Below are 14,179 nucleotides of genomic sequence, written 5' to 3'. Positions count from 1 at the left end.
TACGTACAGTTCTCATGCTATAATTATATTATATTACATTAATTCCTTAATTAATTAATTTTCCTTTGTGGGATAATGCAAACACGGAGTCTTGCTTGTTATATTATAGACCTGGTCATATGCTTCAAATGCTGAGATTACTATCCAAATATAACAATTAGAGCCTGGAATGAAAGTCCAAGCAATTAAGTGATTTAAATGATTTGATAAGTAATCCAATCTCCAAGCAAAGCAACAGAAGGAAACACAATGTACATAATTTAATCAGATAAGCTTTGTGATGGCCAGCAAACAGAGTGTAGAATGCAGTGACAGGGGACAGCTATGCTACTTGGTACTGTCCCATCGAAATTTTACAGTTTAATACCAAATATCAATTATCACCCTACCTATCACCTGGGAAACACAAGCTGCTTCCATTTACATGCAGATGTATGCAATGCAATGGAGAGTGCTTATATGGGATAAAAATGCAGAGCAGTATCACGTTAGTGCTCTATATATAAACATCCATCAAATGATGTACAAAAATGTGAGGGTTGGGACATGGGTTACTGAATTTGGAGAAACAAACTACTCATCTTTTCTATTTATTTATTAGCATTTGTTTACCTGGAAATCTTGACTGAGCAGTGCCCTTTTTCAGTGGAGGCCCAGGGAGAAAAGCTCCATTATATGGACATCATGTACATTATTTGTATTGTATCATCATTTAAAGGCAGTTTCATTCCTCGGCAACAGTTCCATTCTTCAGACATCCTTGATATCAGGTACATCATTTACAAACAGTTTGATTACAAATAACAGATGCACAGGTTGCATATAAACACATTGTTTTAATTCATGGAGGTAAATGCAGTGTAATATCATCAGTGTGCATATATTGTCAGGTTTTACATAATAATATTTGTTTCCATAAGGACTTATACAAAATCTAGGGCATAGGAAGATAAGATAAAAGATGAGAGATTGTGCAAGGAAGATAATGGAGACAAGATCACAGAGGAGGGTATATTTGTGATAATAATACATTATGCTTTGTACTGCAGAGAGTTACGGCACAAATTCATACAGCTATAATAGCACCAGTTAAACCAGGGGATGTGTACATGCAGAGCCATTTATCTATCAGGTGTTGCTTCAGTTGGCATTTAATGTCTTTCATGTTGGAGACTGTTCTTAAATGAGGTGGGATGGTATTCCAGATATTAACAAAGCAGTGTGAATACAGTGAGTATCCTGCTCTGTTGTTAAGCTCCATTACAAATAATGACGTATTACTGCAGGATAGAGCTCTCTAACCAGTGTAAGGTTCATGATACAGCAAAGAGATGGGAATTTATCAGGTTTGTGTGGTAGATTGAAGATTGAAATTAATTGTGAATACAAATGACACTTATTTAGTTCAATCAGCTTAGTTGTTTTAGTGAGACGCAGTGATATATTGTTGGGTGGTTGCAAATTTGGCAACTCACTGCATTCTTATTCTAGTTTGGCTGACAGAGAGGAATTGAGAATGGTTAGGATAGCACAGGCATAGAATTAGAAGAGAAGAGGCTTTGTTTTGTCTACCAGAGTCAATGAGGTAGTGTTTTACTCGACAGAGGCAGCCTAGCTTTTGGTGTGTCTTCTTTATGGCTTGCTGAAGGTGGGGATATAATTTTAGGTAGATGTCTATGATCACACCCAGTAATTTGTTGTAGGATACCTGTTCTATATTGGTCTTGTTGGATAATACTATATTAAATGTATTTTTTGTGAGAAGATAGAGTTGGGGTGAACCATAGCAATTGTTAAGGTTTTTTTTTTTTTTTTTGGATTTAGGAGGAGCTGTGAGTTGCTTCACTAAGCTTCTATGGAGGAGAAGGATTTCTGAGTGAGTGTTTTGTGCCATGGGTAGTGTTTTAGCAGTACATATTAGAGTGGGGTCATCTGCATATTTTACTATGGTGGCCTCTTTTGCCCCTGTGCGTAGGTCATTGATAAATAAGTCAAACATTAGGTCCTAGGATGGAGCCTTGTAGACCTCCGATGGATATAGGAAGGAATGAGGAGAAATTATGTTTCCATTTCCCTGCTTGGGATCTATTAGTGAGGTAACTAAGAATCAGTTATGTGAGAATGACTGACTGTATTGTATTCCTTATATAGATTCAGGAATAAGACTGAGTTTAGAAAACCTGAATTTCTATTGTGATTTATTGCATCTGTGAACCTTAGAAGGGCCGTGATTGTACTGTGATTCAGTCTGACACCATGCTGTGATGGAGAGAGAAGGTTATGACAAGTAATATATGTAGTAAGTCGATACTGAATACATATTTCCAAGATTTTCGATAAGGGTGAGAGAATGGCGATTATCTATAGTTTGTGAGCTTGGTTTGGTGAGCTACCTATATACAGTGGTATTATATAGGATTTTTTTCCATAAGGTGGGGAGATATTTCTTCCACAGAGTGATTTATTAAAACTGAAATAGGGTATGCAAGGCTTTCTTTGAGGTTGTCAGATGGAAGTTGGTCAGGGTTGGTGGCTGCTGTCTTAAGGGAGGTTAAGTATATTTTTAATTGTAGACGTGGGCACCGGAGTGAGTGTGAAGGTCTGCTGTGGCTTCAATTATTGTGGGTGGATGGCTGGATTTGTAGTAGTTTTGTTTTGTAGGAAGGAAGTTACTGTATTTATAAAATGTGAGTTAAACAGTAAAGCAGTGCATTGGGAGTTACTATTTGGGGATGCAGTTGGCTTGGTTGATGGATTTCCAGAAGATGTTTTTGGATTGTTTGATGATGAATTTTGAGTGTTTCTATAATAACCTTTTTTTGTCCTGTACGGATCCATAAATGTCTGTGTTGTTACAAGGGTGTTTGTACCCACAGGCCTTATCTCCAAGTTGCTTGAATTGCTCTTTTTTTAATTTAACAAAGAAGTTGGTTTATCTTTAACTCTTTTGGTTTTTAATGGTGCTTGCACTGCCAGGATATGTAGGAATATTGTATTAAATGTGTCTACTGCTTCATCAAGGTGAAGAGTTTTAAGCAGAGTCCAGATAATGTGGAGCAGGCTGGAAGTAAATGTTTCTGTTTTGAAGTTACTGAGGCTTCTGACAGTGCTATAGTGATGAACCTTCTGAGGCTGTTTGGGGTGTATGATTATGGAGCTCAGCTGGCAATTGCTTAGGCTATCAGGTAGGCTGCCACTTGTGGCAACATTGTTTGGTCCGGATAGTAGAGTCCAGTCTAGGATGGATTTTTGAAATGTGGCCTTGTAAATTCCAGTTGGAGTCTTAATCAGTTGAGAGAAGTCATATAGCTGAATTGAATTTATTGGGTTTTCTAAGGCTATCTTTTCATAGTTTATGTTAATGTCTCCTAGCCAGAAGGTTTCCAGTTTTGGCTGAGATCCAGGAAAGGTCCTCTTCCAGGATGGGAATTTTCTTACCAGGTAGTACGCATTGACCTATGATGGTTAGAGATTTGTGAATATTCAGTTTAAGGAGTGAGATGAGAAATTTAGCATGGTTGAAAGTGGGTATAGTATTATGATAAATGGAGATAGCTGAAAAAGATCTGTAGAAAATAACAACTCCACCTACTTTTTGTTGTTTTTTTTCTACTCTGAGTATATCATATCCTGGTGTGAGTATTTCTGTGTCTTTGGTAATTGACTTTAACCAGGCTTCTGTGGTTATGAATAGATCAGGGGGTAGTGGGCTGTACAGGCATGAACTAATTGGATTTTGTTATAGAGATTTCTTAGGTTACTTTGTAATAAAATCAAATTAGTCTTTCTTCTCTGCACTGTGCATACAGCTACATTTTTATCCACCATGATGAATTAAACTCAAAGGTGTTTGATCATACAGAAAACAGCTTACTTGTAGCAGAATCATTTTGTCCCCAGTAGGCAGGCAAACTCCACTCACTCCACAGATCTGTAGTGCCACAATAAATGATCTTTTTACTTCTTACATAGAAGGTGTACAGCTTTTTCGGATCCACACTAGGCACGTCAAAAAATAGTTTTTCTTGTATGCTAGCCATCTGTGAAAGAAACCAAATTAAATTATAAAAAAGTCACTTGTACCTCTAACAGTTCTATACAGATATCCGAGAAAGTTGTGCCAATGTCAGGTTAAAAGACTTAAGTAATTTCCTGTTCACATTATTAAAAATTATTGCTATTTTGTTTTTCCTGAGATGTAAACATAATGAACTAATTGTCTTTTTTTTCTGGGATTTGACACCAGACATCTCAGAAATAAAGGAGTTTGAAAATTCATGAACTGTAATATGACTAAATTTAAATGACAACTGAATCATAAAGACATTTTATTCCATAATGTAATTTCTTTAGTACAGAATGATTCCTACATTACCACATAAAAATGAAGAATGTATTAGCTGTTTCTTACCATGTTTGGCACCTCAGTACAATTGTGTTTTCATAGTGTACACCATATTAGGTTTGAATCAAATCTCAGAGCATCTTATTAGGGATTTATTTCCCTGGCTCTAACTTTAAATGACCAAGTTTCATTGATACGGGAAGTTTACATAGTAAGGGGTTTCCAGCACTACCATCTTTTACTTCCACTGGTGCTATCAACATAGTGTATCTGCAGATGTAAATTTACTGTCAAGAAACAACAGTATTACCCCAAATGAGAGAGCAGCTGTGACTGAACAGAATGAAGTGTGGTACTTCTGGACATTCAAAGAAATGGAATGTGAGAGCAGTATCTTTACTTCTTAATAACACTTTCTGCAGCTAAAACAAAGGGCTTAATACAGCAGCTGAAAAAGTAGGCAAACAGTATAATCTCCTAAATCCTGTCAGACAGACAGACAGACAGTACCGAGGGGGTGGGACACAACAGACTCAGCACAACAGAGATCAAAGCTGCAGAATTATCTAAAATCAGTGGTGGCTGGTGACTTCAAATCAAAGGGGGCTGCAGGAGACAGTTGAATGGGTGTGACCAACATGAAGGGGTGTGGCCAACTGGAAAGGGGTGGGACTATGCTCAAAACCACAAAAATTGGGACTTTAAATATGCTGCCCTAGGTGCCAAACCGTCACTATGAGAGTCCAATCAAGACAAAATGAAGTGTAGAAGAAAAAAATATTTCAATGCATTGGCTACGTGACAGCTAACTTAATATCTAGATGGAAACAAAAGGTTGTGAGGCATGAAAAAAGAAATTACATTTAAATACATTACTGGAATGTCAGTCAAAATCAATTATAAAAAACAAGCAGCACTCAATTCAAACCACTTCTCCTTGCACTGCAGTTCTAATTATAATTTATATTCAACTTAATAAAAGTACCAAGTAACATGATGAAAGTAACAATCTTTGTGATGCCCCCATTTGCAAAAATGTTTTTTATCCAAAAATGACCTGCTGCCTGACAACAACTATCTACTTGTTTCATGGGGAAAATGTGATCAAAGTAAAAAATGAACAGGAAACAAGCTTGAGATAATTGCTCAAAGGATTACTGCACAGGTTATGGACCACACATGATAGATTGGCATTCTGTTTAGTTTATGGGTAAAGCCTGCAACGATGACTGCAAGTCTTCAACAAATATAATGAGCTTCTGAAAATACTGTAATCCTGTCCTTTATTACAAATACTGTCATATGCATTTCAATACTTAAGGCTTATATGTTATCTAGTTATGGAAATATTTTCTGCATGGCAACAACAAAAAGGCTTTCAGTGTTGGTAATTGTTTAACAGTATACATATTAAAGCTTACTGGCATCTTACAATCTCAGACAAGCTTACCTGATGGTCATTAAAGCATTGCTACTTAAACACAGAGCAACAGTAACATCAACAGCATGTATTTTCTGAATAATAAGAAGCATAAATCAACAGTAAAAAAATATGACAGAAAACCAGAACATTCTGCAAAATCAAGGACAGATGAAAAGCCACTGTAGTACTTGTGTCTACCTTGGATGGGGGATACTCTGCACACTTACACTGCATAACTGCTCCTTGCCTTGCTTAGACACATCCAGAGTTACTACATGGGGGAGTGGCATGCAACAAGTTTGTCACTAGCTGACGGTATTGGCCCTGACGCATTTGTCATACCTCCCAACCTCAGAGCATTAAATCTGGACAAATTCATAAATAGAAGTGGGACAAAGGCCCAAAAATAAGGACAATTTTTAAATATTGCTCTTATAAACTTAGAATGATAACAGAATAGTAGGTCTTGCATTAGTATGAATTTTCTGAAGGGTATGAAATCTGAAACTCAAATGTCTGTCATTATTTTCTAACTTCAATCATTAATGATCTGCAACTAATTTGCCAGAAAAACCACAATTTGTGATGTAAAAATATAAAATAGCCACACAATATAGCTGGGAACCTGTCAAAGAAGTAACACTTTAATATTAGTACTGTTAAGTTTAGCAGCTGACAAAATAAGAGAATCTATATGTATTTCTAAAATAAAAGTAATCTATAACTCTGATCACTACAATTATTTATTAATTGTAAACCCTCCACATTTTCATCCAAAACTGCCATTTTGCAAAGGGATTATTAGGGGGAGAGCAACATTTTGAGCCAAAGTCCTGGACAGTTGAGAGGTTTAGATATACCTAATTTTATAAAGTGATTTATTTGCACGTACCTCCCAACCTCTTAATGCAGGAAATCTGGACAAGGCCAAATATATTAGGGGAACATACAGACAGTACTAAAAATTGCTCTTTTATAAACTTAGACAGTTGACAGAATAATAGGTATTGCTTTAGCATGCATTTTTCTGAAGGGTATGAAGTCTGAAACTCAATGCCTGTCATTATTTAGTGACTTCATTCTTAAATGATTTACAAGAAAACCATAAATTTTACGAGGAACAAACCAAAAATAAGAAGCAAAAATCTATTTATTCTGTAAAAATCTGGACAGTGGAGAGGTATCGTTCAGCCGGGGTTGTCTTTGAGTTTTCTGCCCTTCCCCCTCACAAAATCATGGTTGAATGGGTCCTCCCCCTGCAGCCATTCCAATGCCACATTACTTAGCTATTTCACCCTATTTACAATAGACACTGTAGCATGCATACTGTTTTACTTCTACATTGATTTGAATTTCATTTAAAAGTTTTATTTTACATTTTACAGCACAAACACTAATAGACATCTGCTAAACAAAGCAATGTAGTCTCACAATGAAAATAGACTTGGCATTAAAATGTCTCTGCCCTTGAAACTCACATTCATTAAAACAGCATTGAAACCCACATTCAAAGAAAATACATCTGGCCAGTGGCAGATAAAGATTAACTTTGGGCTGTTTTCAAATTATATGCCCTTTGCACATGAAACATACATGTGTTCTTTGATGCACCTTCCTGATTGTATTAAATTATATTCCTTCTATAATACAATACAGTTGTTAGACGGCATTTTAAATTTGTTTTGAACATTTTCCAGTAAACAAAGAAACAAAATACATGCACCAATAATGACAAAACTGCCCAATTCAGAACCTTCATCATAAAAGTCTACTCAAACTTCTACAATCCACTAGTATCAGTAAATATGCACATTCTCTGCAGAAATAAGTCATTTAAATAATTCCACATTAAAGAGATCTGTAACTAATGAAGAGGTTGCTGCTAGCAAACAACTTTATATTTCATTGTTTCATCTGCAAATAAAGTGCCTGTTGCCCTTGAGGAATAAATTGCCCATGTTACATTAAAAAAATGATAAGCTAGTAATATTGCAATAGGGAATGGATGGCAAACTGATAACAGGTTGATAGTTACTAGGCATCTCCGCCAAAGAGGACATTCTCAGAACTGCAGCATCCACCCCCTTTAAAAGTACAACACAGTACAGTATCAGCAATGAATCTACATACTGTGGGAGTAGAACTCACAGCCTTCTGCACTGAACACTACCTGTTGTGCTACTAACAATACAAACAGACTCAGCATAAGCAGCACTAAACTTTTCTTCCCCTGAAGCTCTTATCACCTTGTAAAATCCACTCAACTGTATCTTTCAACTCTGCAGCACATGAGCACAATAAATCTGGAAAAAGCCAACATTTATTGGGGGGGGGGGCAAAAGCCCAAAAACCAGGGGCACATTTTAAACATTGTTTGTATAACCGTGAAAAGTTGCTAGAAAAAAATCATTTCAGAGTGCAGAAATTAAGAATATTTGAGATGTTAAGGTTTACTCCATATTTTTCTTTCCTGCCTGCTATATGTATCATAATTTCATGTCTGCACCCCTGGAAAAGCAGCCCTATGCTCTCTGTTTCAACTGCATGCAAACCAAAGTAGAAAAAAAAATATTACTCAATAACTGCATGCATTTGTCCTTTACAGTGCTTCTGCTGTTCACTCATTAATTGTGTGATGCCACCTTTGTATATGTAGGCTGGCTAAGGTTAGCTAAAAGGTCAAAAATGCAAAACCTACAGAACTGTGGGTAGTATGGTATGACCAGAAGGTGGAAACTTGTAGAATCATGTAACTAAAGACTCATAAAATGAATATTAGTGAATCTTCATAAATAACACAATACTACTACAAAACAAATGCTATTACAGTCTTGCATTTTCATGAGAAGGGATGCATCAGCAGCATAGCTCTAAACCTCTTAGCTTATGAAATCTGGGTGAAGGTAGAAATAATAGGGGAGAAAGGTTCCAAAATAGTGACAAAATTTAATTACTGTGCTTATAAACTTAAAACGTTTCTAGACTAACAGGTTTTGCATTAACATGCATTTTCTGAGAGATATGAGGTCTGAAACTCAAATGTCTATTTTTATTCAGTGACTTCAATCCTCAGTGTTTGCCAAAGAATGACAAACTGTACAAGGAACCGACCAAAAACATGAGGTAAACATGTAAACATTAGTTGCGAAGTATGATAACCAGCATTTAGCAAAGATTTCTCAGGTCTCCTACTGAAATGCCAGTATCTGCTACTGCTAATGTACATATTGATTAATTCTGCCATTGCGTATGCTTGGGTCTCACACTTTATAGACTATATGTATACATTTGCATATCTCTGTATTTACTATTAATGTGGTGTTTTGCAGAAGGGGATCTCTTCTGGATTCATGTCTACTTGATATTTATTGCTTTATGTATTGTACTGTTAAGATGAGCCAGAGCCTATCTGTCCATAATCACTGATAAAAGCAATTGCAAGTTTAAAATTATTGTTCAGACATGAAAACACAGGGATGTGATCAGAGCATTTAGGTAGTTCTGGGTTTTAGAAGGGCAAGTTAGCATTTATATAGTAAATATAGAAGAGGAAGGAGTGTGCAAAGGCAGTTAATTCTTTCATCCTTTATTTCTGCATTGCAAAATGAACATGAATTATTTAATTTAGATTTAATTTTGATAATCAGATAAGGGTACTAATTGGCTGTACAATGTTCAGCCTTGATCCAAAGGGGCAAACAACAGTGGAATTATGTAGATCAGCATGTGTCAAATCCATGAAAACAACTCTCAGCAAACTTTAAATTATTATTATTTTTTTTTTTTGCAGAGGCATGCCCACTGCTCCCTCATTGTGGAAGGAAATCCATAGACACCATATGATATATGTACATGCTGTGTATGTATATCAACACTACCCTTGCACAACAGTGGAGTAAAGGGAAAACTTTAGTGGTGCTGAATGTGACTTTCAGAGTTTTCTTTGTGGCATCAGCGTTCACTGAGAGTGCTAGAATAACTAATATGCTCCCTCAATAATATTTAATATGAGCATTTTATAAGTATCCAGCTAAGAAAACAGCAAAGGGAGTACTGCTTCTCACAATCATTATGGCTTAACGCATTTGCTAAAGTCTAGGATGTTTCTTTTTGCTTTATAAATTATCTGAGCAACTTGTCAAATGTTAAGTATATATATATATATATATATATATATATATATATATATATATATATCCCATTAATTTGCAATGTGAGGTAAGAAATACAGCACTAAGCACTTATACATGTGTAACCCATTTCCATCCAAACAGACTGAAAAATCTGTTTTAGATATCACAGCTTTGACGTACCTTGTTCTCAAGTTTAAAAAATCAAATGATGAGTGACCGAGACTGTCCATTTCTGTCACGAACAACAAATGGATTAGCTAGGTCAGGAGGATTCAGAAATCTTTCCTTTCCGTAGGTATTAGCAAGCCCAAAAAAAGCTGTTTGCAATCGTAGCACAAGCTGTTAGCAAGTAACCAAAAGTACCGACACTGCCTGCTACTACTGATTGGTTCTCGCTCTCTTTTTCAGAAATAGAGCAAGAACCAATTAGTGGCCATCCTGCCATTCACCGACGTGGCAGTCCGACCCCCTTCCACTTCACTGTACGGTTAACCATACAGACGTCTGAGCATCACACAGATGCAGTTTTTTCCATAATCTGGACTGCCTTTACAGCAGTCGGAGACAGTCCAGATTTACAGAAACTAAAAAAAAAAAAACGAGCATGCGCAGTTCAAGTTCCGGGACTTTGTGAGTCAATCAGACTCGTTTACAGCACTAGTTAGCCAGTTTAATTTATAAATATTTTATATACACAGACTCGTTTACAGCACTAGTTAGCCAGTTTAATTTATAAATATTTTATATACAAAATAAATGTTATTTTCTTCAAACAGTTAGGGGGGGCTGCAGTCCTGTAGCCGATGCCAAGAGCCGCCACTGTCTAAAATTAAAACTGAAGTGGTTTGTACCAAAATGGCAACCAGGCCAAGCAGGAAGCTATACACACACACACACACACACACACACACACACACACACACACACACACACACACACACAATTATATCACCAAATCCTGACTCAAAACATGTCAAATGCCAAAACACTGAACACCATTACATGAACACAAAAGTAAGTGACAACTCATAACACCAAAGCTCATAACTGTGAACATCCCCAAAACACTATAATAATATTCAAAACACACACAAACTGAAATACAATTAAGTGTTTTTCTGGGGAGGAGCACCCTTGCATTCCCGTTCTGGGTGTCAAATCCCCCACATCCCAAAATTATGTAGGTCAACTTCAATGATGCACAGATATGATGAAGACAGAAATCTCTCTAATAGAAGGAATCCCTGCTGGTGAACACTCAGAACCAGCACCCACTGCTGTTTCCAATACAAGCCAGTAAGCAGCAGTCACTGCTTCTTGGTATATGCCATTTTGCACATATATCACCGAACACACAGTGCACCTAAGCACACTAGTTGGAATTCTTCTACTCAGCCATTTCTACAGTTTGCATTCATTATATTTGACATTTTCTGACACAGGTATTAGGCTTCAATCAACTGCTCATTCACATCACAAACACACACTCATGCACACATACATTTGGTAGAGAAATGTTATGACTCTGCCTTTTTTATATTGAGCAGGCGATTTGGGAGATAAAGACACCTATGGATTTCAAATGTTTTTCAATTCTAGTTTAATGTGGTGTCAATTTTAAGATCCAATCCACCTGGGTCAAAATGGACTTAAAACTGACAAAATGTAACAGTGAAAATATTTTGGAATTTGAACTGATCGGATAACAGTGAGATGATATAAGGCAAATGTGATTATTATACTTATCAATACTAATTTAATATCTATTTATTTACTTATTTACATTTGTTTATCAGGGTGCTCTGACTGGCCAAAGCCCCTTTTCAGAGAAGGCCCTAGGAGAAAAGCACCAACAGAGAGATGTATATTAGCATTGTTAGACAGAGACAACTAGCAATAATATAGTTAAAAAGTTAGCAGTATTACAAACATTGTAAAATTATTTACAGTACAATTACATATTGAATATGCATTTGGTATCACTGTGACACCCGTTGCCATTTTAGTACATATTAACACATGTACTCCAAAAAGATATTGTAAAAGCTTGACTACAAGTAGAGAGAGAGAAAGCGAGAGAGAATGACTGTTTGCAGTGCATTAACCAGCAACTCAGGGGATATGTATGCTTCTAAACATTATTACTTTTCTGAAACGGATATGTACACTTCTTAACATTATTACTTTTCTGAAACGGATATGTACACTTCTAAACATTATTACTTTTCTGAAATGATATGTACACTTCTAAACATTATTACTTTTCTGAAATGGATATGTACACTTTTAAACATTATTACTTTTCTGAAATGGATATGTACACTTCTAAACATTATTACTTTTCTGAAATGGATATGTACACTTCTAAACATTATTACTTTTCTGAAACTGATATGTACACTTCTAAACATTATTACTTTTCTGAAATGGATATGTACACTTTTAAACATTATTACTTTTCTGAAATGGATATGTACACTTCTAAACATTATTACTTTTCTGAAATGGATATGTACACTTTTAAACATTATTACTTTTCTGAAATGGATATGTACACTTCTAAACATTATTACTTTTCTGAAATGCATATGTACACTTCTAAACATTATTATTACTTTTCTGAAATGGATATGTACACTTCTAAACATTACTACTTTTCTGAAATGGATATGTACATGTTCAGGCACCTAGGCAGCTAGACATTTCCCTGTGGTACATTTGACTGGGAACACATGGCTGAAATGACATTCAGCTGCACAGTAATATGACTGTTTGCAAATTCCCTGTGGGCAAAGAGAAGAATGTGTTGCCATGTCCACAACTTCAATAACCAAATGCACAGGGGGAAAACAATGTCCATGGTCCCCAAGGCAACATGAGACAGCAGCAATATGGCATGCATCAGCATTAGGCTGGCCAGAGGGCATCTCAGTGGCAGTAAAACTGCAGTGCACAATGGGCAGTGCCTTTATAATTGGTGTCTGTGGACCATTGCTCCCTGTCTAGGGAACATTACCTAAAATGCATACTGGAGCATAAATGTGACTACAGTAGCCTGCAGGATTTCCTCCATGCTGTAGCACAGTTGTAGTTACATAAGCATGTACTGTATAGTGAGCACAAGTTTATTTATCAGGAACTCTTTATTGGCAGTGGTATAGTTTGCTGAAGTGGCTTGGTTATAGAGTTGCCTATGTATACATTTTTCCAAGATTTTGGATAGAAGGGACAGGACAGAGATGGGATGATAGTTGATCAGTTAATATTAATTTTCCACATTTATGTAGGGGGTAACGAGTTCTTCCATATCAATGGCATACAGGATTCTAAGATCAATCTGTTAATGAGAATGCTAACTTGGTAGGCTATGGCATTGGGCACTAGTTTTAAATATTCAGATGTGAGACTGTCAGCAGAGAAGGGGCTGGGTTTTATTTTTTGTAGTAGATGCTGTATATTGTTTGTGGATAATGGTTGCAATATAAGGGATGCTCGTTTTGGTGGCAGAGCTGCAGTAGTTTGGGAAGAAGGTGTAGAGAAAGTGGATTGATTGGAGTTGGCCTTTGGGGCACTGGTTTCAAGTTTGAAATATTTGTAGTTTACAATGTGGGATTTGCTAGGATTATTAACCAAGTCTTCTATACTTTTTATGAAGTGTGTATTAAGCATTTTGGCTATTTGCAATTGGGACTTGTCTGTGGCTTTTACAGGATTTTGTTTTGGACCTGGGGTAAGCAATGTTGAAGTACTGGACCAGAATGTTTTAGGGTTGCTTTTGCAGTCAGATAATTGCTGAGTAAAGTATTGTTTATCATCTGCAATTATAAGCTTCTTTGCTTGGTTACATAGTTGCCTATAGTTTTACAAGGATAAGTCATTTTTTATTTCTTTGGAATTCTTCCAAGGCTTTGTTCCTTTTTTGTAGAAATTGTTTTGTGGATTTTTGTGAGCTAGGGTGCATGGTTGACTTTGGTTCGCTTTGTGTGGAGTGAGGCAAGGCTACTGACAGTATCTAAGAATAATTGGGTGAAGTAGTTAACATCATCCTTTAGGGGTAATGACTTTAGCATTGTCCAGTTTAAGGATTTAAGTATATTGACAAAGAGAGTTTGACTAATGTTGGATAGGTTACAGGATGTTTTGTATTGAAGGGTTCGAGGCTGATAGGTAATAGTTTGGTTGGTGTATTCTAATAAGTGGTCACTTAATGTGTCTGGGAGTGTGCCTGTGTTAGATTAGTTTTTATCTTCTGTGACTAAGATCCAATCAGGAATGGAG

The 14,179-nt window shown here is 36.3% G+C and overlaps 1 protein-coding gene across 3 annotated transcripts in view; it reads right to left on the bottom strand.

The window, feature by feature from the left end:
- Positions 1-14,179, bottom strand: part of LOC122789919 (cytokine receptor common subunit gamma-like) — a 1,562,088-nt gene that overhangs the window by 186,110 nt on the left and 1,361,799 nt on the right. For all 3 annotated transcript variants that reach the window (XM_044057381.1, XM_044057379.1, XM_044057380.1), the window contains one exon: positions 3,875-4,040. In XM_044057381.1, coding sequence (XP_043913316.1) covers positions 3,875-4,040 — 166 coding nt within the window. The remainder of the gene's footprint in view (positions 1-3,874; positions 4,041-14,179) is intronic.

The sequence above is a fragment of the Protopterus annectens genome, chromosome 15.part0, assembly GCF_019279795.1.
Source record: "Protopterus annectens isolate FY-2018-M chromosome 15.part0, PAN1.0, whole genome shotgun sequence".
NCBI classification, from domain to species: domain Eukaryota; kingdom Metazoa; phylum Chordata; order Ceratodontiformes; family Protopteridae; genus Protopterus; species Protopterus annectens.
Note: the sequence above shows the minus strand (reverse complement) of the source record. Positions and strands in the feature narration are given on the sequence as shown.